General features: G+C 55.6%; 1 protein-coding gene across 1 annotated transcript in view; it reads right to left on the bottom strand.

Moving 5' to 3' along the window:
• The window catches only part of LOC134343000 (potassium/sodium hyperpolarization-activated cyclic nucleotide-gated channel 3-like), a 78,694-nt gene that overhangs the window by 17,174 nt on the left and 37,061 nt on the right, over window positions 1-24,459 (bottom strand). Inside the window, exons 4-5 of the mRNA XM_063041786.1 lie at window positions 1,649-1,867; window positions 405-551 (exon numbers count right to left, since the gene is read on the bottom strand). Of these exons, the coding sequence (XP_062897856.1) occupies window positions 405-551; window positions 1,649-1,867 (366 nt within the window). The remainder of the gene's footprint in view (window positions 1-404; window positions 552-1,648; window positions 1,868-24,459) is intronic.

The raw sequence follows: 24,459 nt of genomic DNA, 5'->3' as shown, positions 1-24,459 counted from the left end.
CGGGTGTTTACTGAGGGTCGGTGATGGGGACCCGGGTGTTTACTGAGGATTGGCAATGGGGGCCAGGCATTTATTTAGGCCAGTGCCTTTGTCTCCCGGGCTGGAGTGGTGCCTGTGTCCCCCATCCCGCCCCCACGGGTGCAGGTTCCTCTCCCCCATCCCGCCCCCACGGGTGCGGGTTCCTCTCCCCAGTCACGCCCCCACGGGTGCAGGTTCCTCTCCCCCATCCCACCCCCACAGGTGCAGGTTCCTCTCCCCCATCCTGCCCCCATGGGTGCAGGTTCCTCTCCCCCATCCTGCCCCCACGGGTGCAGGTTCCTCTCCCCAGTCACGCCCCCACGGGTGCAGGTTCCTCTCCCCCATCCTGCCCCCATGGGTGCAGGTTCCTCTCCCCGATCACGCACCTCACGCAGAGGCACACTGAGCTCCCCCAGGATGTTCTCCTCATCGAACATCTTGCCCTGGTAGCGGTGCTCGTAGTATTCGTGTATCCTCTGCCGCATGTCGGCGGGCAGCTTGTGGAAGGACATGTACTGCTCCACCTGCTTGTACTGTGGAGAGAGGGGGACATGTGTCAGCATCTGAACTCCGGCACTGGGACACATCCGGACGTATGGCCCTGGTACACAGACCCTGCACACCGGGAGAGTGACCAGTACCCGGCACTCGGGTATGGCCGGACACACGGCTCTGGCACACAGGCCTGCGTGCCGTACCCACACATTCTAATGCTGCCAACAGCCCACTGTCCAAGAGAACACACCACACTGTGTCTCTCTCTCCCCTCCCCACGGTCTCCACAACTGTTTCCCCAGTTCCTGCCCCCCGCTCTTTTCCTCATTCTCTATCTTCTTTTCCCTGCCTCCTCCCTCCTCTTCCTTTCTCCCCGTTTCAATCTCACTGCATTTCTCATCGTTGCTTCGAGCCCCCCTTCTCCTTCACCCTCTCCTCAACCCATCTTTTCCCTGCCCATCGCTCCTTTCAATCTCTCTTGCTCTCTGCCCTCCGTCCTTTCTTCAACCCTTACTCCCCCACTAAACACCTCCCCTCTCCCACTTACCCCCTCCCCTTCTCCCCACATTGCCCTCCTCTCCTTGTGCCCTCTCTTTCACCCATTCTCCCCTCTCTTACTCTCTCTTCTCTCCCTCTCTTCCCCTCTCCCACCTTTTCTCACCCTCTTGCTGTCCTCACGTCCTCCCTCCTCACCCCACCTCAGCCAATTCCTCCTCTTTCCCCTCCTTCCACCTTCCCTTTATCAGAGCCCTCTCATCTCCCTCACCCCCTCTCACCCATCTCTACTGATTCTTCCTCTTCTCCTCTCTCCCTCCCTCCAACTCCCCCTGTCCCTCGCCCTCCCCCTTGCTGATCAACTTCTGTCTTACCTTCCTCTCCTTCTCTCCCAAATCCCTGCCTTTCCCCTCTCCCTCTTTCCATCTCTGCTGCCTCCCCCTCTCCTTCCACGCCCCGTCTTTTGCCAACCCCTTCCCCTTCTCGCAACCCCCCACTGTCCTCCCCTCTGCCCCCTCCACCCCACCATTTCCCTTCCGAACCCCTCGCCCTCCCCTAATCTCCTGCCCTGTCCCTCTCTCCCCACCCCCCCCTGCCCCTGGCTCCCTCCCCCTCGCCGGTTTAGCCCGACCCTGCCCACCTTCTCCTGGTACTGTCTCCGGGACGAGTCGAGGGACTGGATGAGTGCGGTGGCGTGGCCGATGAACATGGCGTAGCAGGTGGCCCCCACAATCATGCTAAGCATGGTGAGCCAGACGTCGGTCATGCCCTGGGGGGCCTGCTGCCCGTACCCGATGCACAGCATGTGGCTCATGGCCTTGAAGAGGGCGTGTGAGTACTGCTTCCCCCACGAGTCGTTCTGTCGGTGGTAGAGCGGCGCGTCAGACAACAGCAGGACCACCAGACCCCTTCCAGCCCAGCCCACCTCTCACGCCTCAACCCCTCTGCCGTGCCACATCCCAGCGCAGGCCGACCCCGGGGTTCAACAGGGGAAGGGGGGTGGGATCTGACAGTACACCCAGAGTGAACTGACAGGTCAGTTCTGTAGTTCAGTCGCATCTGATACCTCATGTGTAGGTCAGTGTGGGAGAGTACAGCACAGGACCTGGCCCTTTATAGCACCATGCTAATTAAACTCCCAGCTAAATCCCTTCTCCCTACACAATCTCCATATCCCTCTATTCTCTGCTCATTTAAACACCTCGATTGTATCTGCCATTCAAACACCCGCCTTTCCCTGTGTAAATAAAATTAACTTGCCCTATCCTGAATGCATGCCCTCTAGTGTCAGACATCTTGACTCTGGGAGAAAGATTCTGGCTGTCTACTCTAACCAATCCTCACAACACACTGGAGGAACTCAGCAGGTCGGGCAGCATCCGTGGAAACGATCGACTGAAATCCTTCGTCAGGACTGAAGAGAGAGGGGGCAGACGCCCTATAAAGAAAGTGGGGGTAGGGTGGGAAGACACCTGATATCTACCAGCCTTCTCCTTCCCACCTTCTCCCCCACCTTCCTTCTCGGGCCTCTGCCCCTTCCCTCTTCAGTCCTGATGAACGATTCCGGCCCAAAACGTTGACCAATCGTTTCCACGGATGCTGCCCGACCTGCTGAGTTCCTCCAGTGTGTTGTGAGTGTTGTTTTGACCCCAGCATCTGCAGAGTATTTTGTGTTTACTCTAACCCATCCTTCCATAATTTTAAACGACCATTAAGGACCCTCACCGTCACAATCTATTGACTAACATCAACTCATTCAGAACACCGCTGCTAGACTTTCAACTAAAAGCAGGACGAGGGAAGCATGCCACTCCTATCCTAACTATTCTGCATTGGCTTCCTGCATCCTTTAGAATTGATTTAAAGTTCTCTTACTTGTTTTTAAAGCTCTCACTGGTCTGGGACTGGAGTACGCCACAGAATCTCTTCCAATTTATAATCCTGCTCAATCTCCTTCCGCTGGTCTCTTAAGTTTAATCAACCGGATTCTTGAACGGACCTCTTGTATGACAAGATGGACAGTTGGCCCCACTATCTACCTCATAATGATCTTGCATTTCACCATTTACCTGCAGTTTCTCTGTAGATGTTACACTTTATTCTGCATCGTTACTGTTTTGCTTTGTTCTCTCAGTGCCCTGTGTAATGGTCCTCTTATTGACTCTTAATTCTACAACAGCATCAGCTCTTTCAGCCCACGTGCCTGTGCTGACCAGGATGCCAATTCCAACCGATCCCCTCTCCCTCCCCTGATGCACATCCACCAACCCCTGCAACCACTGCCTCACTTTTTAATATTGAATGGAATAAGGAATGGAGTTGAATTGAATTGAATGGGATTGAATGGAGTGGAGTAGAGTGGTGTGGAGTGGTGTGGAGTGGAGTGGAGTGGAGTGGAGTGGAGTGGAGTGGAATTGAGTGGAGTGCAATGGAATTGAGTGGAGTGGAGGGGAGGGGAGTGGAATTGAGTGGACTGGAATGGAGTGGAGTGGGATGGGATGGGATGGGGTGGGGTGGGGTGGAGTGGAGTGGAGTGGAGTGGAGTGGAGTGGAGTGGAGTGGAGTGGGGAATGGAGTGGAATGGAATGGAATGGAGTGGAACGGAGTGGAATGGTGTGGAATGGAATTGAGTGGAGTGGAATGGAGTGGAGCGGAATGGAGTGGAATGGAGTAGAGTGGAGTGGAATGGAGTGGAATGGAATTGAGTGGAGTGGAGTGGAATGGAGTGGAGTGGAATGGAGTGGAGTGGACTGGGATGGAATTGAGTGGAATGGAGTGGAGTGGTGGGGAGTGGAATGGAGTGGAGTGGAGTGGAGTGGAGGGGAGTGGAGTGGAGTGGAGTGAAACTGAATAGAGTGGAGTGGAGTGGAATGGAGTGGAGTGGGATAGGATGGGATGGGGTGGGGTGGGGTGGAGTGGAGTGGAGTGGAGTGGAATGGAATGGAGTGGAGTGGAGTGGAGTGGAATGGAATTGAGTGGAGTGGAGTGGGATGGAATTGAGTGGAGTGGAGTGGAGTGGAGTGGGATGGAATGGGATGGGGTGGGGTGGGGTGGAGTGGAGAGGAGTGGAACGGTGTGGAATGGAATTGAGTGGAGTGGAGTAGAATGGAGTGGAACGGAATGGAGTGGAACAGAGTGGAGTGGAGTGGGATGGAATTGAGTGGAGTGGAGTGGAGTGGGATGGAATGGGATGGGGTGGGGTGGGGTGGAATGGAGTGGAGTGGAGTGGAGTGGAGTGGAGTGGAGTGGAATGGAATGGAGTGGAGTGGAGTGGAGTGGAGTGGAGTGGAGTGGAATGGAATGGAACAGAGTGGAGTGGAGTGGAATGGAATTGAGTGGAGTGGAGTGGAATGGAATTGAGTGGAGTGGAGTGGAGTGGACTGGGATGGAATTGAGTGGAGTGGAGTGGAGTGGAGTGGAGTGGAATTGAATAGAGTGGAGTGGAGTGGAATGGAGTGCAGTGGGATGGGATGGGATGGGGTGGGGTGGGGAGGAGTGGAGTGGAGTGGAATGGAGTGGAGTGGAGTGGAGTGGAGTGGAGTGGAATGGAGTGGAATGGAGTGGAATGGAGTGGAATGGAATTGAGTGGAGTGGAGTGGAGTGGAATGGAATTGAGTGGAGTGGAGTGGAGTGGAGTGGCGGGGAGTGGAATGGAGTGGAATGGAATTGAGTGGAGTGGAGTGGAGTGGGATGGAATTGAGTGGAGTGGAGTGGAGTGGGATGGAATTGAGTGGAGTGGAGTGGAGCGGAATGGAGTGGAATGGAATTGAGAGGAGTGGAGTGGAGTGGGATGGGATGGGATGGGGTGGGGTGGGGTGCGGTGGAGTGGAATGGAGTGGAATGGAGTGGAATGGAGTGGAGTGGAATGGAGTGGAATGGAATTGAGTGGAGTGGAGGGGAGTGGAATGGAATGGAACAGAGTGGAGTGGAGTGGAATGGAATTGAGTGGAGTGGAGTGGAGTGGAGTGGAGTGGAGTGGAGTGGAGTGGAGTGGACTGGGATGGAATTGAGTGGAGTGGAGTGGAGTGGAGTGGAGTGGAGTGGAATTGAATAGAGTGGAGTGGAGTGGAATGGAGTGCAGTGGGATGGGATGGGATGGGATGGGGTGGGATGGGGTAGGGTGGGGAGGAGTGGAGTGGAGTGGAATGGAGTGGAGTGGAGTGGAGTGGAGTGGAGTGGAGTGGAGTGGAGTGGAATGGAGTGGAATGGAGTGGAATGGAATTGAGTGGAGTGGAGTGGAGTGGAGTGGAATGGAATTGAGTGGAGTGGAGTGGAGTGGAGTGGCGGGGAGTGGAATGGAGTGGAATGGAATTGAGTGGAGTGGAGTGGAGTGGGATGGAATTGAGTGGAGTGGAGGGTAGTGGAATGGAGTGGAATGGAATGGAGTGGAATGGAATTGAGTGGAGTGGAGTGGAGTGGGATGGAATTGAGTGGAGTGGAGTGGAGTGGGATGGGATGGGGTGGGGTGCGGTGGAGTGGAGTGGAGTGGAATGGAGTGGAATGGAGTGGAGTGGAATGGAGTGGAATGGAATTGAGTGGAGTGGAGTAGAGGGGAGTGAAGGGGAATGGAATGGAGTGGAGTAGAGTGGAATGGAATGCAGTGGAGTGGAGTGGAGTGCCGTGCAGGGGAATGGAATGGAGTGGAGTGGAGTGGAATGGAATTGAGTGGAGGGGAATGGAGGGGAATGGAATGGAGTGGAGTGGACTGGGATGGAATTGAGTGGAGTGGAGTGGAGTGGTGGGGAGTGGAATGGAGTGGAGTGGAGTGGAATGGATTGAGTGGAGTGGAGGGGAATGGAGGGGAATGGAGGGGAATGGAATGGAGTGGAGTGGACTGGGATGGAATTGAGTGGAGTGGAGTGGAGTGGTGGGGAGTGGAATGGAGTGCAGTGGAGTGGAATGGAGTGGAGTGGAGTGGAGTGGAGTGGAGTGGAGTGGAGTGGAGTGGAATTGAATAGAGTGGAGTGGAGTGGAATGGAGTGAAGTGGGATGGGATGGGATGGGGTGGGGTGGGGAGGAGTGGAGTGGAATGGAATGGAATGGAATGGAATGGAGTGGAATGGAATTGAGTGGAGTGGAGTAGAATGGAATTGAGTGGAGTGGAGTGGAGTGGAGTGGAGTGGAGTGGAATGGAGTGGAATGGAATTGAGTGGAGTGGAGTGGAGTGGAATGGAGTGGGATGGAATTGAGTGGAGTGGAGGGTAGTGGAATGGAGTGGAATGGAATTGAGTGGAGAGGAGTGGAGTGGGATGGAATTGAGTGGAGTGGAGTGGAGCGGAATGGAGTGGAATGGAATTGAGAGGAGTGGAGTGGAGTGGAGTGGGATGGGATGGGGTGGAGTGGAGTGGGATGGGATGGGATGGGGTGGGGTGGGGTGCGGTGGAGTGGAGTGGAGTGGAATGGAGTGGAATGGAGTGGAATGGAATTGAGTGGAGTGGAGGGGAGTGGAGGGTAATGGAGGGGAATGGAATGGAGTGGAGTGGAGTAGAGTGGAGGGGAGTGGAGGGGAGTGGAATGGAGTGGAATGGAGTGGAGTGGAATGGAGTGGAGTGGAGTGGAGTGGAATGGAGTGGAATGGAATTGAGTGGAGTGGAGGGGAGTGGAGGGTAATGGAGGGGAATGGAATGGAGTGGAGTGGAGTAGAGTGGAGGGGAGTGGAATGGAGTGGAATGGAGTGGAATGGAGTGGAATGGAGTGGAGTGGAATGGAGTGGAGTGGAGTGGAGTGGAATGGAGTGGAATGGAGTGGAATGGAATTGAGTGGAGTGGAGTGGAATGGAATTGAGTGGAGTGGAGTAGAGGGGAGTGGAGTGGAGTAGAGGGGAGTGGAGTGGAGTGGAATGGTGTGGAGTGGAGTGCAATGGAATTGAGTGGAGTGGAGGGGAGGGGAGTGGAATGGAGTGGAATGGAATTGAGTGGAGTGGAATTGAGTGGACTGGAATGGAGTGGGATGGGATGGAATGGGATGGGATGGAATGGGATGGGATGGAATGGGGTGGGGTGGGGTGGGGTGGATTGGAGTGGAGTGGAATGGAGTGGAGTGGAGTGGAGTGGACTGGAGTGGAGTGGAGTGGAGTGGAGTGGAGTGGAGTGGAGTGGAGTGGAATGGAGTGGAATGGAGTGGAGCGGAATGGAGTGGAATGGAGTGGAGTGGAGTGGAGTAGAGTGGAGTGGAATTGAGTGGAGTGGAGTGGAGTGGAGTGGAATAGAGTGGAGTGGAATGGAGTGGAGTGGAGTGGAGTGGAATGGAGTGGAGTGGAATTGAGTGGAGTGGAATTGAGTGGAGTGGAGTGGAATGGAGTGGAGTGGAGTGGAGTGGAATGGAATGGAATGCAATCGAGTGGAGTGGAATGGAATGGAATCGAATGGAGTGGAGTGGAGTGGAGTGGAATTGAGTGGAGTGGAGTGGAGTGGAATTGAGTGGAGTGGAGTGGGATGGGATGGGATGGGGTGGGATGGGGTGGTGGGCGGTGGGGTGGAGTGGGATGGGATGGGGTGGGACGGGATGGGGTGGGGTGGGGTGGGATGGGATGGGATGGGGTGGGGTGGGATGGGATGGGATAGAGTGGAGTGGAGTGGATTGGAGTGGGATGGGATGGGGTGGTTTGGGGTGGGATGGAGTGGCGTGGGGTAGGGTGGGATGGGGTGGGATGGGGTGGGATGGGGTGAGATGTGGTGAGATGGGGTGAGATGGGGTGAGATGGGGTGGGATGGGGTGGGTTGGGGTGGGGTGGGATGGGGTGGGATGGGGTGGGATGGGGTGGGATGGGGTGGTTTGGGATGGGGTGGGATGGGGTGAGATGGGGTGGGTTGGGGTGGGTTGGGATGGGGTGGGGTGTGGTGGGATGGGATGGGGTGGGGTGTGGTGGGATGGGATGGGGTGGGGTGGGATGGAATGGGAAAAGGTGGAGTGGAATGGAGTGGAGTGGAATGGAATGGAGTGGAACGGAGTGGAACGGTGTGGAATGGAATTGAGTGGAGAGGAGTGGAATGGAATGGAGTGGAGTGGAATGGAATTGAGTGGAGTGGAGTGGAGTGGAGTGGAGTGGACTGGGATGGAATTGAGTGGAGTGGAGTGGAGTGGTGGGGAGTGGAATGGAGTGGAGCGGAGTGGAGTGGAATGGAGTGGAATTGAGTGGAGTGGAGTGGAGTGGAGTGGAGTGGAGTGGAGTGGAATGGAGTGGAGTGGAATTGAGTGGAGTGGAATTGAGTGGAGTGGAGTGGAGTGGAATTGAGTGGAGTGGAGTGGAGTGGAATGGAAAGGAATGGTGTTGAATTGAATTGAAAGGAGTGGAATTGAGTGGAGTGGGGTGGAGTGGAGTGGAGTGAGTGGAGTGGAATGGAGTGGAGTGGAGTGGAGTAGAGTGGAGTGGAATTGAGTGGAGTGGAGTGGAGTGGAGTTGGATGGGATGGGATGGGATGGGGTGGGTTGTGGTGGGATGGGATGGGGTGGGGTGGGGTGGGATGGGATGGGATGGGATAGAGTGGAGTGGAATGGAGTGGAGTGGAATGGAATGGAATGGAATGGAATGGAGGGGAACGGTGTGGAATGGAATTGAGTGGAGTGGATCGGAATGGAGTGGAGCGGAATGGAGTGGAGTGGTGTGGAATGGAGTGGAATGGAATTGAGTGGAGTGGAGTGGAATGGAGTGGAGTGGACTGGGATGGAATTGAGTGGAGTGGAGTGGAGGGGAGTGAAATGGAGTGGAGTGGAGTGGAGTGGAATTGAGTGGAGTGGAGTGAGTGGAGTGGAATTGAGTGGAGTGGCGTGGAATTGAGTGGAGTGGAGTGGAGTGGAATGGAGTGGAGTGGAGTGGAGTGGAATGGAATGGAGTGGAGTGGAGTGGAGTGGAATGGAGTGGAGTGGAGTGGAATTGAGTGGAGTGGAGTGGAGTGGAATGGAGTGGAGTGGAATGGAGTGGAGTGGAATGGAGTGGAGTGGAGTGGAGTGGAGTGGAGTGGAATGGAGTGGAGTGGAGTGGAATAGAATGGAATGGAATGGAGTAGAGTGGAGTGGAATTGAGTGGAGTGGAGTCGAGTGGAATTGAGTGGAGTGGAGTGGAGTCGAGTGGAATTGAGTGGAGTGGAGTGGAATTGAGTGGAGTGGAGTGGAGTGGAATGGAGTTGAGTGGAGTGTAGTGGAGTGTAGTGGAGTAGAGTGGAGTGGAATGGAATGGAATTGAGTGGAGTGGAGTGGGATGGGATGGGGTGGGGTGGAGTGGGATGGGATGGGATGGGGTGGGATGGGATGGGATAGAGTGGAGTGGAGTGGAGTGGATTGGAGTGGGATGGGATGGGATGGGATGGTGTGGCGTGGGGTGGGATGGGGTGGGATGGGGTGGCGTGGGGTGGAATTGAGTGGAGTGGAGTGAAGTGGGATGGGATGGGGTGGGGTGGGATGGGATGGGATAGAGTGGAGTGGAATGGAGTGGAGTGGAATTGAGTGGAGTGGAGTGGAGTCGGATGGGATGGGATGGGATGGGGTGGGGTGGGGTGGGATGGGATAGAGTGGAGTGGAATGGAGTGGAGTGGAGTGGAGTGGAATGGAATGGAGTGGAACGGTGTGGAATGGAATTGAGTGGAGTGGAGTGGAATGGAGTGGAGCGGAATGGAGTGGAATGGAGTGGAGTGGTGTGGAATGGAGTGGAATGGAATTGAGTGGAGTGGAGTGGAGTGGAGGGGAGTGGAATGGAGTGGAGTGGAATGGAGTGGAGTGGAATCGAGTGGAGTGGAGTGGAGTGGAGTGGAGTGGAGTGGAGTGGAGTGGAGTGGAGTGGAATTGAGTGGAGTGGAGTGGAATGGAATGGAATCGAGTGGAGTGGAGTGGAATGGGTTGGAGTGGAGTGGAGTGGAGTGGAATTGAGTGGAGTGGAGTGGAGTGGAATTGAGTGGACTGGAGTGGAATGGAGTGGAGTGGAGTGCAGTGGAGTGGAATGGAAAGGAATGGAGTTGAATTGAATTGAATGGAGTGGAATTGAGTGGGGTGGAGTGGAGTGAGTGGAGTGGAATGGAGTGGAGTGGAGTGGAGTGGAATTGAGTGGAGTGGAGTGGAGTGGAGTGGACTGGAATCGAGTGGAGTGGAGTGGAATGGAATCGAGTGGAGTGGAGTTGAATGGAGTGGAGTGAAGTGGAATTGAGTGGAGTGGAATGGAGTGGATTGGAGTGGTGGAGTGGACTGGAGTGGAGTCGGATGGGATGGGATGGGATGGGATAGGGTGGGATGGGATGGGATGGGATGGGATAGAGTGGAGTGGAATGGAGTGGTGTGGAATGGAGTGGAACGGTGTGGAATGGAATTGAGTGGAGTGGAGTTGGATGGGGTGGGATGGGATGGGATGGGGTGGGGTGGGGTGGGATGGGATAGAGTGGAGTGGAATGGAGTGGAGTGGTGTGGAATGGAGTGGAACGGTGTGGAATGGAATTGAGTGGAGTGGAGTGGAATGGAGTGGAGCGGAATGGAGTGGAGTGGTGTGGAATGGAGTGGAATGGAATTGAGTGGAGTGGAGTGGAATGGAGTGGAGTGGACTGGGATGGAATTGAGTGGAGTGGAGTGGAGGGGAGTGAAATGGAGTGGAGTGGAGTGGAATTGAGTGGAGTGGAGTGAGTGGAGTGGAATGGAGTGGAGTGGCGTGGAATTGAGTGGAGTGGAGTGGAATGGAGTGGAGTGGAGTGGAGTGGAGTGGAGTGGAGTGGAATGGAATCGAGTGGAGTGGAGTTGAGTGGAATGGAGTGGAGTGGAGTGGAATTGAGTGGAGTGGAGTGGAGTGGAATGGAGTGGAGTGGAGTGGAATAGAAAGGAATGGAATGGAGTAGAGTGGAGTGGAATTGAGTGGAGTGGAGTCGAGTGGAATTGAGTGGAGTGGAGTGGAGTCGAGTGGAATTGAGTGGAGTGGAGTGGAATTGAGTGGAGTGGAGTGGAGTGGAATGGAGTTGAGTGGAGTGTAGTGGAGTGTAGTGGAGTAGAGTGGAGTGGAATGGAGTGGAGTGGAATGGAATGGAATTGAGTGGAGTGGAGTGGGATGGGATGGGGTGGGGTGGAGTGGGATGGGATGGGATGGGGTGGGATGGGATGGGATAGAGTGGAGTGGAGTGGAGTGGATTGGAGTGGGATGGGATGGGATGGGATGGTGTGGCGTGGGGTGGGATGGGGTGGGATGGGGTGGCGTGGGGTGGAATTGAGTGGAGTGGAGTGAAGTGGGATGGGATGGGGTGGGGTGGGATGGGATGGGATAGAGTGGAGTGGAATGGAGTGGAGTGGAATTGAGTGGAGTGGAGTGGAGTCGGATGGGATGGGATGGGATGGGGTGGGGTGGGGTGGGATGGGATAGAGTGGAGTGGAATGGAGTGGAGTGGAGTGGAGTGGAATGGAATGGAGTGGAACGGTGTGGAATGGAATTGAGTGGAGTGGAGTGGAATGGAGTGGAGCGGAATGGAGTGGAATGGAGTGGAGTGGTGTGGAATGGAGTGGAATGGAATTGAGTGGAGTGGAGTGGAGTGGAGGGGAGTGGAATGGAGTGGAGTGGAATGGAGTGGAGTGGAATCGAGTGGAGTGGAGTGGAGTGGAGTGGAGTGGAATTGAGTGGAGTGGAGTGGAATGGAATCGAGTGGAGTGGAGTGGAATGGAATGGAATCGAGTGGAGTGGAGTGGAATGGGTTGGAGCGGAATGGAGTGGAATGGAGTGGAGTGGTGTGGAATGGAGTGGAATGGAATTGAGTGGAGTGGAGTGGAGTGGAGGGGAGTGGAATGGAGTGGAGTGGAATGGAGTGGAGTGGAATCGAGTGGAGTGGAGTGGAGTGGAGTGGAGTGGAGTGGAGTGGAATTGAGTGGAGTGGAGTGGAATGGAATCGAGTGGAGTGGAGTGGAATGGAATGGAATCGAGTGGAGTGGAGTGGAATGGGTTGGAGTGGAGTGGAGTGGAGTGGAATTGAGTGGAGTGGAGTGGAGTGGAATTGAGTGGACTGGAGTGGAATGGAGTGGAGTGGAGTGCAGTGGAGTGGAATGGAAAGGAATGGAGTTGAATTGAATTGAATGGAGTGGAATTGAGTGGGGTGGAGTGGAGTGAGTGGAGTGGAATGGAGTGGAGTGGACTGGAATCGAGTGGAGTGGAGTGGAATGGAATCGAGTGGAGTGGAGTTGAATGGAGTGGAGTGAAGTGGAATTGAGTGGAGTGGAATGGAGTGGATTGGAGTGGTGGAGTGGACTGGAGTGGAGTCGGATGGGATGGGATGGGATGGGATAGGGTGGGATGGGATGGGATGGGATGGGATAGAGTGGAGTGGAATGGAGTGGTGTGGAATGGAGTGGAACGGTGTGGAATGGAATTGAGTGGAGTGGAGTTGGATGGGGTGGGATGGGATGGGATGGGGTGGGGTGGGGTGGAATGGGATAGAGTGGAGTGGAATGGAGTGGAGTGGAGTGGAGTGGTGTGGAATGGAGTGGAACGGTGTGGAATGGAATTGAGTGGAGTGGAGTGGAATGGAGTGGAGCGGAATGGAGTGGAATGGGGTGGAGTGGTGTGGAATGGAGTGGAATGGAATTGAGTGGAGTAGAGTGGAGTGGAGGGGAGTGGAATGGAGTGGAGTGGAATGGAGTGGAGTGGCATGGAGTGGAATGGAGTGGAGTGGAGTGGAATTGAGTGGAGTAGAGTGGAGTGGAGGGGAGTGGAATGGAGTGGAGTGGAATGGAGTGGAGTGGCATGGAGTGGAATGGAGTGGAGTGGAGTGGAATTGAGTGGAGTGGAGTGGAATGGAATCAAGTGGAGTGGAGTGGAATGGAATGGAATCGAGTGGAGTGGAATGGGTTGGAGTGGAATTGAGTGGAGTGGAATGGAGTGGAGTGGAATGGAGTGGAGTGGAATGGAGTGGAGTGGAGTGGAGTGGAATGGAATGGAATGCAATCGAGTGGAGTGGAATGGAATGGAATCGAATGGAGTGGAGTGGAATTGAGTGGAGTGGAGTGGAGTGGAGTGGAGTGGAGTGGAATTGAGTGGAGTGGAGTGGGATGGGATGGGATGGGGTGGGATGGGGTGGTGGGGGGTGGGGTGGGGTGGGGTGGGACGGGATGGGGTGGGGTGGGGTGGGATGGGATGGGATGGGCTGGGGTTGGATGGGATGGGATAGAGTGGAGTGGAGTGGATTGGAGTGGGATGGGATGGGGTGGTTTGGGGTGGGATGGAGTGGCGTGGGGTAGGGTGGGATGGGGTGGGATGGGGTGAGATGTGGTGAGATGGGGTGAGATGGGGTGGGATGGGGTGGGGTGGGTTGGGGTGGGTTGGGGTGGGGTGGGATGGGGTGGGATGGGGTGGTTTGGGATGGGGTGGGATGGGGTGAGATTGGGTGGGTTGGGGTGGGTTGGGATGGGGTGGGGTGTGGTGGGATGGGATGGGGTGGGGTGTGGTGGGATGGGATGGGGTGGGGTGGGGTGGGGTGGGATGGAATGGGAAAGAGTGGAGTGGAATGGAGTGGAGTGGAATGGAATGGAGTGGAACGGAGTGGAACGGTGTGGAATGGAATTGAGTGGAGTGGATCGGAATGGAGTGGAGCGGAATGGAGTGGAGTGGTGTGGAATGGAGTGGAATGGAATTGAGTGGAGTGGAGTGGAATGGAGTGGAGTGGACTGGGATGGAATTGAGTGGAGTGGAGTGGAGGGGAGTGAAATGGAGTGGAGTGGAGTGGAGTGGAATTGAGTGGAGTGGAGTGGAGTGAGTGGAGTGGAATGGAGTGGAGTGGAGTGGAGTGGCGTGGAATTGAGTGGAGTGGAGTGGAGTGGAATGGAGTGGAGTGGAGTGGAATGGAATCGAGTGGAGTGGAGTGGAATGGAATGGAATGGAATCGAGTGGAATGGAGTGGAGTGGAATTGAGTGGAGTGGAGTGGAGTGGAATGGAGTGGAGTGTAATGGAGTGGAGTGGAGTGGAGTGGAGTGGAATGGAGTGAAGTGGAGTGGAATGGAATGGAATGGAATGGAGTAGAGTGGAGTGGAATTGAGTGGAGTGGAGTCGAGTGGAATTGAGTGGAGTGGAGTGGAGTCGAGTGGAATTGAGTGGAGTGGAGTGGAATTGAGTGGAGTGGAGTGGAGTGGAATGGAGTTGAGTGGAGTGTAGTGGAGTGTAGTGGAGTAGAGTGGAGTGGAATGGAGTGGAGTGGAATGGAATGGAATTGAGTGGAGTGGAGTGGGATGGGATGGGGTGGGGTGGAGTGGGATGGGATGGGATGGGGTGGGATGGGATGGGATAGAGTGGAGTGGATTGGAGTGGGATGGGATGGGATGGGATGGTGTGGCGTGGGGTGGAATTGAGTGGAGTGAAGTGGGATGGGATGGGGTGGGGTGGGATGGGATGGGATAGAGTGGTGTGGAGTGGACTGGAGTGGGATGGGATGGGATGGGATGGGGTGGTTTGGGGTGGGATGGGGTGGAGTGGGGTGGGTTGGTATGTGGTGGGGTGGGGTGGGATGGGATGGGGTGGGGTGGGATGGGATGGGATAGAGTGGAGTGGAATGGAGTGGAGTGGAATTGAGTGGAGTGGAGTGGAGTCGGATGGGATGGGATGGGATGGGGTGGGGTGGGGTGCGATGGGATAGAGTGGAGTGGAATGGAGTGGCGTGGAGTGGAGTGGAATGGAGTGGAGTGGAATGGAGTGGAGTGGAGTGGACTGGAGTGGAGTGGAATGGAGTGGAGTGGAGTGGAATAGAATGGAATGGAATGGAGTAGAGTGGAGTGGAATTGAGTGGAGTGGAGTCGAGTGGAATTGAGTGGAGTGGAGTGGAGTCGAGTGGAATTGAGTGGAGTGGAGTGGAATTGAGTGGAGTGGAGTGGAGTGGAATGGAGTTGAGTGGAGTGTAGTGGAGTGTAGTGGAGTAGAGTGGAGTGGAATGGAGTGGAGTGGAATGGAATGGAATTGAGTGGAGTGGAGTGGGATGGGATGGGGTGGGGTGGAGTGGGATGGGATGGGATGGGGTGGGATGGGATGGGATAGAGTGGAGTGGAGTGGAGTGGATTGGAGTGGGATGGGATGGGATGGGATGGTGTGGCGTGGGGTGGGATGGGGTGGGATGGGGTGGCGTGGGGTGGAATTGAGTGGAGTGGAGTGAAGTGGGATGGGATGGGGTGGGGTGGGATGGGATGGGATAGAGTGGAGTGGAATGGAGTGGAGTGGAATTGAGTGGAGTGGAGTGGAGTCGGATGGGATGGGATGGGATGGGATGGGGTGGGGTGGGGTGGGATGGGATAGAGTGGAGTGGAGTGGAATGGAATGGAGTGGAACGGTGTGGAATGGAATTGAGTGGAGTGGAGTGGAGTGGAGTGGACTGGAATCGAGTGGAGTGGAGTGGAATGGAATCGAGTGGAGTGGAGTTGAATGGAGTGGAGTGAAGTGGAATTGAGTGGAGTGGAATGGAGTGGATTGGAGTGGTGGAGTGGACTGGAGTGGAGTCGGATGGGATGGGATGGGATGGGATAGGGTGGGATGGGATGGGATGGGATGGGATAGAGTGGAGTGGAATGGAGTGGTGTGGAATGGAGTGGAACGGTGTGGAATGGAATTGAGTGGAGTGGAGTTGGATGGGGTGGGATGGGATGGGATGGGGTGGGGTGGGGTGGGATGGGATAGAGTGGAGTGGAATGGAGTGGAGTGGTGTGGAATGGAGTGGAACGGTGTGGAATGGAATTGAGTGGAGTGGAGTGGAATGGAGTGGAGCGGAATGGAGTGGAGTGGTGTGGAATGGAGTGGAATGGAATTGAGTGGAGTGGAGTGGAATGGAGTGGAGTGGACTGGAATGGAATTGAGTGGAGTGGAGTGGAGGGGAGTGAAATGGAGTGGAGTGGAGTGGAATTGAGTGGAGTGGAGTGGAGTGGAGTGGAATGGAGTGGAGTGGAGTGGAATTGAGTGGAGTGGAGTGGAATGGAGTGGAGTGGAGTGGAGTGGAGTGGAGTGGAGTGGAATGGAATCGAGTGGAGTGGAGTTGAGTGGAATGGAGTGGAGTGGAGTGGAATTGAGTGGAGTGGAGTGGAGTGGAATGGAGTGGAGTGGAATGGAGTGGAGTGGAGTGGAGTGGAGTGGAGTGGAATGGAGTGGAGTGGAGTGGAATAGAATGGAATGGAATGGAGTAGAGTGGAGTGGAATTGAGTGGAGTGGAGTGGAGTGGAATTGAGTGGAGTGGAGTGGAGTCGAGTGGAATTGAGTGGAGTGGAGTGGAATTGAGTGGAGTGGAGTGGAGTGGAATGGAGTTGAGTGGAGTGTAGTGGAGTGTAGTGGAGTAGAGTGGAGTGGAATGGAGTGGAGTGGAATGGAATGGAATTGAGTGGAGTGGAGTGGGATGGGATGGGGTGGGGTGGAGTGGGATGGGATGGGATGGGGTGGGATGGGATGGGATAGAGTGGAGTGGAGTGGAGTGGATTGGAGTGGGATGGGATGGGATGGGATGGTGTGGCGTGGGGTGGGATGGGGTGGGATGGGGTGGCGTGGGGTGGAATTGAGTGGAGTGGAGTGAAGTGGGATGGGATGGGGTGGGGTGGGATGGGATGGGATAGAGTGGAGTGGAATGGAGTGGAGTGGAATTGAGTGGAGTGGAGTGGAGTCGGATGGGATGGGATGGGATGGGGTGGGGTGGGGTGGGATGGGATAGAGTGGAGTGGAATGGAGTGGAGTGGAGTGGAGTGGAATGGAATGGAGTGGAACGGTGTGGAATGGAATTGAGTGGAGTGGAGTGGAATGGAGTGGAGCGGAATGGAGTGGAATGGAGTGGAGTGGTGTGGAATGGAGTGGAATGGAATTGAGTGGAGTGGAGTGGAGTGGAGTGGAGTGGAATGGAGTGGAGTGGAATGGAGTGGAGTGGAATGGAGTGGAGTGGAGTGGAGTGGAGTGGAGTGGAATTGAGTGGAGTGGAGTGGAATGGAATCGAGTGGAGTGGAGTGGAATGGAATGGAATCGAGTGGAGTGGAGTGGAATGGGTTGGAGCGGAATGGAGTGGAATGGAGTGGAGTGGTGTGGAATGGAGTGGAATGGAATTGAGTGGAGTGGAGTGGAGTGGAGGGGAGTGGAATGGAGTGGAGTGGAATGGAGTGGAGTGGAATGGAGTGGAGTGGAGTGGAGTGGAGTGGAGTGGAGTGGAGTGGAATTGAGTGGAGTGGAGTGGAATGGAATCGAGTGGAGTGGAGTGGAATGGAATGGAATCGAGTGGAGTGGAGTGGAATGGGTTGGAGTGGAGTGGAGTGGAGTGGAATTGAGTGGAGTGGAGTGGAGTGGAATTGAGTGGACTGGAGTGGAGTGGAGTGGAGTGGAGTGCAGTGGAGTGGAATGGAAAGGAATGGAGTTGAATTGAATTGAATGGAGTGGAATTGAGTGGGGTGGAGTGGAGTGGAGTGGAGTGGAATGGAGTGGAGTGGACTGGATTCGAGTGGAGTGGAGTGGAATGGAATCGAGTGGAGTGGAGTTGAATGGAGTGGAGTGAAGTGGAATTGAGTGGAGTGGAATGGAGTGGATTGGAGTGGTGGAGTGGACTGGAGTGGAGTCGGATGGGATGGGATGGGATGGGATAGGGTGGGATGGGATGGGATGGGATGGGATAGAGTGGAGTGGAATGGAGTGGTGTGGAATGGAGTGGAACGGTGTGGAATGGAATTGAGTGGAGTGGAGTTGGATGGGGTGGGATGGGATGGGATGGGGTGGGGTGGGGTGGAATGGGATAGAGTGGAGTGGAATGGAGTGGAGTGGAGTGGAGTGGTGTGGAATGGAGTGGAACGGTGTGGAATGGAATTGAGTGGAGTGGAGTGGAATGGAGTGGAGCGGAATGGAGTGGAATGGGGTGGAGTGGTGTGGAATGGAGTGGAATGGAATTGAGTGGAGTAGAGTGGAGTGGAGGGGAGTGGAATGGAGTGGAGTGGAATGGAGTGGAGTGGCATGGAGTGGAATGGAGTGGAGTGGAGTGGAATTGAGTGGAGTAGAGTGGAGTGGAGGGGAGTGGAATGGAGTGGAGTGGAATGGAGTGGAGTGGCATGGAGTGGAATGGAGTGGAGTGGAGTGGAATTGAGTGGAGTGGAGTGGAATGGAATCAAGTGGAGTGGAGTGGAATGGAATGGAATCGAGTGGAGTGGAATGGGTTGGAGTGGAATTGAGTGGAGTGGAATGGAGTGGAGTGGAATGGAGTGGAGTGGAATGGAGTGGAGTGGAGTGGAGTGGAATGGAATGGAATGCAATCGAGTGGAGTGGAATGGAATGGAATCGAATGGAGTGGAGTGGAATTGAGTGGAGTGGAGTGGAGTGGAGTGGAGTGGAGTGGAATTGAGTGGAGTGGAGTGGGATGGGATGGGATGGGGTGGGATGGGGTGGTGGGGGGTGGGGTGGGGTGGGGTGGGACGGGATGGGGTGGGGTGGGGTGGGATGGGATGGGATGGGCTGGGGTTGGATGGGATGGGATAGAGTGGAGTGGAGTGGATTGGAGTGGGATGGGATGGGGTGGTTTGGGGTGGGATGGAGTGGCGTGGGGTAGGGTGGGATGGGGTGGGATGGGGTGAGATGTGGTGAGATGGGGTGAGATGGGGTGGGATGGGGTGGGGTGGGTTGGGGTGGGTTGGGGTGGGGTGGGATGGGGTGGGATGGGGTGGTTTGGGATGGGGTGGGATGGGGTGAGATTGGGTGGGTTGGGGTGGGTTGGGATGGGGTGGGGTGTGGTGGGATGGGATGGGGTGGGGTGTGGTGGGATGGGATGGGGTGGGGTGGGGTGGGGTGGGATGGAATGGGAAAGAGTGGAGTGGAATGGAGTGGAGTGGAATGGAATGGAGTGGAACGGAGTGGAACGGTGTGGAATGGAATTGAGTGGAGTGGATCGGAATGGAGTGGAGCGGAATGGAGTGGAGTGGTGTGGAATGGAGTGGAATGGAATTGAGTGGAGTGGAGTGGAATGGAGTGGAGTGGACTGGGATGGAATTGAGTGGAGTGGAGTGGAGGGGAGTGAAATGGAGTGGAGTGGAGTGGAGTGGAATTGAGTGGAGTGGAATGGAGTGGAGTGGAGTGGAGTGGAGTGGAGTGGAGTGGAGTGGCGTGGAATTGAGTGGAGTGGAGTGGAGTGGAATGGAGTGGAGTGGAGTGGAATGGAATCGAGTGGAGTGGAGTGGAATGGAATGGAATGGAATCGAGTGGAATGGAGTGGAGTGGAATTGAGTGGAGTGGAGTGGAGTGGAGTGGAGTGGAGTGTAATGGAGTGGAGTGGAGTGGAGTGGAGTGGAATGGAGTGGAGTGGAGTGGAATGGAATGGAATGGAATGGAGTAGAGTGGAGTGGAATTGAGTGGAGTGGAGTCGAGTGGAATTGAGTGGAGTGGAGTGGAGTCGAGTGGAATTGAGTGGAGTGGAGTGGAATTGAGTGGAGTGGAGTGGAGTGGAATGGAGTTGAGTGGAGTGTAGTGGAGTGTAGTGGAGTAGAGTGGAGTGGAATGGAGTGGAGTGGAATGGAATGGAATTGAGTGGAGTGGAGTGGGATGGGATGGGGTGGGGTGGAGTGGGATGGGATGGGATGGGGTGGGATGGGATGGGATCGAGTGGAGTGGATTGGAGTGGGATGGGAGGGGATGGGATGGTGTGGCGTGGGGTGGAATTGAGTGGAGTGAAGTGGGATGGGATGGGGTGGGGTGGGATGGGATGGGATAGAGTGGTGTGGAGTGGACTGGAGTGGGATGGGATGGGATGGGATGGGGTGGTTTGGGGTGGGATGGGGTGGAGTGGGGTGGGTTGGTATGTGGTGGGGTGGGGTGGGATGGGATGGGATGGGGTGGGGTGGGATGGGATGGGATAGAGTGGAGTGGAATGGAGTGGAGTGGAATTGAGTGGAGTGGAGTGGAGTCGGATGGGATGGGATGGGATGGGGTGGGGTGGGGTGCGATGGGATAGAGTGGAGTGGAATGGAGTGGCGTGGAGTGGAGTGGAATGGAGTGGAGTGGAATGGAGTGGAGTGGAGTGGACTGGAGTGGAGTGGAATGGAGTGGAGTGGAGTGGAATAGAAAGGAATGGAATGGAGTAGAGTGGAGTGGAATTGAGTGGAGTGGAGTCGAGTGGAATTGAGTGGAGTGGAGTGGAGTCGAGTGGAATTGAGTGGAGTGGAGTGGAATTGAGTGGAGTGGAGTGGAGTGGAATGGAGTTGAGTGGAGTGTAGTGGAGTGTAGTGGAGTAGAGTGGAGTGGAATGGAGTGGAGTGGAATGGAATGGAATTGAGTGGAGTGGAGTGGGATGGGATGGGGTGGGGTGGAGTGGGATGGGATGGGATGGGGTGGGATGGGATGGGATAGAGTGGAGTGGAGTGGAGTGGATTGGAGTGGGATGGGATGGGATGGGATGGTGTGGCGTGGGGTGGGATGGGGTGGGATGGGGTGGAGTGGGGTGGAATTGAGTGGAGTGGAGTGGAGTGGGATGGGATGGGGTGGGGTGGGATGGGATGGGATAGAGTGGAGTGGAATGGAGTGGAGTGGAATTGAGTGGAGTGGAGTGGAGTCGGATGGGATGGGATGGGATGGGATGGGGTGGGGTGGGGTGGGATGGGATAGAGTGGAGTGGAGTGGAATGGAATGGAGTGGAACGGTGTGGAATGGAATTGAGTGGAGTGGAGTGGAATGGAGTGGAGCGGAATGGAGTGGAATGGAGTGGAGTGGTGTGGAATGGAGTGGAATGGAATTGAGTGGAGTGGAGTGGAGTGGAGGGGAGTGGAATGGAGTGGAGTGGAATGGAGTGGAGTGGAATCGAGTGGAGTGGAGTGGAGTGGAGTGGAGTGGAGTGGAATTGAGTGGAGTGGAGTGGAATGGAATCGAGTGGAGTGGAGTGGAATGGAATGGAATCGAGTGGAGTGGAGTGGAATGGGTTGGAGTGGAGTGGAGTGGAGTGGAATTGAGTGGAGTGGAGTGGAGTGGAATTGAGTGGACTGGAGTGGAATGGAGTGGAGTGGAGTGCAGTGGAGTGGAATGGAAAGGAATGGAGTTGAATTGAATTGAATGGAGTGGAATTGAGTGGGGTGGAGTGGAGTGAGTGGAGTGGAATGGAGTGGAGTGGAGTGGAGTGGAATTGAGTGGAGTGGAGTGGAGTGGAGTGGAGTGGACTGGAATCGAGTGGAGTGGAGTGGAATGGAATCGAGTGGAGTGGAGTTGAATGGAGTGGAGTGAAGTGGAATTGAGTGGAGTGGAATGGAGTGGATTGGAGTGGTGGAGTGGACTGGAGTGGAGTCGGATGGGATGGGATGGGATGGGATAGGGTGGGATGGGATGGGATGGGATGGGATAGAGTGGAGTGGAATGGAGTGGTGTGGAATGGAGTGGAACGGTGTGGAATGGAATTGAGTGGAGTGGAGTTGGATGGGGTGCGATGGGATGGGATGGGGTGGGGTGGGGTGGGATGGGATAGAGTGGAGTGGAATGGAGTGGAGTGGAGTGGAGTGGTGTGGAATGGAGTGGAATGGAATTGAGTGGAGTAGAGTGGAGTGGAGGGGAGTGGAATGGAGTGGAGTGGAATGGAGTGGAGTGGCATGGAGTGGAATGGAGTGGAGTGGAGTGGAATTGAGTGGAGTAGAGTGGAGTGGAGGGGAGTGGAATGGAGTGGAGTGGAATGGAGTGGAGTGGCATGGAGTGGAATGGAGTGGAGTGGAGTGGAATTGAGTGGAGTGGAGTGGAATGGAATCAAGTGGAGTGGAGTGGAATGGAATGGAATCGAGTGGAGTGGAATGGGTTCGAGTGGAATTGAGTGGAGTGGAATGGAGTGGAGTGGAATGGAGTGGAGTGGAATGGAGTGGAGTGGAGTGGAGTGGAATGGAATGGAATGCAATCGAGTGGAGTGGAATGGAATGGAATCGAATGGAGTGGAGTGGAATTGAGTGGAGTGGAGTGGAGTGGAGTGGAGTGGAGTGGAATTGAGTGGAGTGGAGTGGGATGGGATGGGATGGGGTGGGATGGGGTGGTGGGGGGTGGGGTGGGACGGGATGGGGTGGGGGGGTGGGGTTGGATGGGATGGGATAGAGTGGAGTGGAGTGGATTGGAGTGGGATGGGATGGGGTGGTTTGGGGTGGGATGGAGTGGCGTGGGGTAGGGTGGGATGGGGTGGGATGGGGTGAGATGTGGTGAGATGGGGTGAGATGGGGTGGGATGGGGTGGGGTGGGTTGGGGTGGGGTGGGATGGGGTGGGATGGGGTGGTTTGGGATGGGGTGGGATGGGGTGAGATTGGGTGGGTTGGGGTGGGTTGGGATGGGGTGGGGTGTGGTGGGATGGGATGGGGTGGGGTGTGGTGGGATGGGATGGGGTGGGGTGGGGTGGGGTGGGATGGAATGGGAAAGAGTGGAGTGGAATGGAGTGGAGTGGAATGGAATGGAGTGGAACGGAGTGGAACGGTGTGGAATGGAATTGAGTGGAGTGGATCGGAATGGAGTGGAGCGGAATGGAGTGGAGTGGTGTGGAATGGAGTGGAATGGAATTGAGTGGAGTGGAGTGGAATGGAGTGGAGTGGACTGGGATGGAATTGAGTGGAGTGGAGTGGAGGGGAGTGAAATGGAGTGGAGTGGAGTGGAATTGAGTGGAGTGGAGTGGAGTGAGTGGAGTGGAATGGAGTGGAGTGGAGTGGAGTGGCGTGGAATTGAGTGGAGTGGAGTGGAGTGGAATGGAGTGGAGTGGAGTGGAGTGGAGTGGAATGGAATCGAGTGGAGTGGAGTGGAATGGAATGGAATGGAATCGAGTGGAATGGAGTGGAGTGGAATTGAGTGGAGTGGAGTGGAGTGGAATGGAGTGGAGTGTAATGGAGTGGAGTGGAGTGGAGTGGAGTGGAGTGGAATGGAGTGGAGTGGAGTGGAATGGAATGGAATGGAATGGAATGGAATTGAGTGGAGTGGAGTGGGATGGGATGGGGTGGGGTGGAGTGGGATGGGATGGGATGGGGTGGGATGGGATGGGATAGAGTGGAGTGGAGTGGAGTGGATTGGAGTGGGATGGGATGGGATGGGATGGTGTGGCGTGGGGTGGAATTGAGTGGAGTGAAGTGGGATGGGATGGGGTGGGGTGGGATGGGATGGGATAGAGTGGTGTGGAGTGGACTGGAGTGGGATGGGATGGGATGGGATGGGGTGGTTTGGGGTGGGATGGGGTGGAGTGGGGTGGGTTGGTATGTGGTGGGGTGGGGTGGGATGGGATGGGATGGGGTGGGGTGGGATGGGATGGGATAGAGTGGAGTGGAATGGAGTGGAGTGGAATTGAGTGGAGTGGAGTGGAGTCGGATGGGATGGGATGGGATGGGGTGGGGTGGGGTGGGATGGGATAGAGTGGAGTGGAATGGAGTGGAGTGGAGTGGAGTGGAATGGAATGGAGTGGAACGGTGTGGAATGGAATTGAGTGGAGTGGAGTGGAATGGAGTGGAGCGGAATGGAGTGGAATGGAGTGGAGTGGTGTGGAATGGAGTGGAATGGAATTGAGTGGAGTGGAGTGGAGTGGAGGGGAGTGGAATGGAGTGGAGTGGAATCGAGTGGAGTGGAGTGGAGTGGAGTGGAGTGGAATTGAGTGGAGTGGAGTGGAATTGAGTGGAGTGGAGTGGAATGGAATCGAGTGGAGTGGAGTGGAATGGAATGGAATCGAGTGGAGTGGAGTGGAATGGGTTGGAGTGGAGTGGAGTGGAGTGGAATTGAGTGGAGTGGAGTGGAGTGGAATTGAGTGGACTGGAGTGGAATGGAGTGGAGTGGAGTGGAGTGCAGTGGAGTGGAATGGAAAGGAATGGAGTTGAATTGAATTGAATGGAGTGGAATTGAGTGGGGTGGAGTGGAGTGGAGTGGAATGGAGTGGAGTGGAGTGGAGTGGAATTGAGTGGAGTGGAGTGGAATTGAGTGGAGTGGAGTGGAGTGGAGTGGAGTGGAGTCGGATGGGATGGGATAGGGTGGGATGGGATGGGATGGGATTGGATAGAGTGGAGTGGAATGGAGTGGAGTGGAATTGAGTGGAGTGGAGTTGGATGGGGTGGGATGGGATGGGATGGGATTGGATAGAGTGGAGTGGAATGGAGTGGAGTGGAGTGGAGTGGAATGGAATGGAGTGGAACGGTGTGGAATGGAATTGAGTGGAGTGGAGTGGAATGGAGTGGAGCGGAATGGAGTGGAATGGAGTGGAGTGGAATGGAATTGAGTGGAGTGGAGTGGAGTGGAGGGGAGTGGAATGGAGTGGAGTGGAATGGAGTGGAGTGGAATGGAGTGGAGTGGAATCGAGTGGAGTGGAGTGGAGTGGAGTGGAGTGGAGTGGAGTGGAATTGAGTGGAGTGGAGTGGAATGGAATCGAGTGGAGTGGAGTGGAATGGAATGGAATCGAGTGGAGTGGAGTGGAATGGGTTGGAGTGGAGTGGAGTGGAGTGGAATTGAGTGGAGTGGAGTGGAGTGGAATTGAGTGGACTGGAGTGGAATGGAGTGGAGTGGAGTGCAGTGGAGTGGAATGGAAAGGAATGGAGTTGAATTGAAT

The sequence above is a fragment of the Mobula hypostoma genome, chromosome 2, assembly GCF_963921235.1.
Source record: "Mobula hypostoma chromosome 2, sMobHyp1.1, whole genome shotgun sequence".
Taxonomy (NCBI): domain Eukaryota; kingdom Metazoa; phylum Chordata; class Chondrichthyes; order Myliobatiformes; family Myliobatidae; genus Mobula; species Mobula hypostoma.
This window is presented reverse-complemented; position numbering and strand designations above follow the sequence as displayed.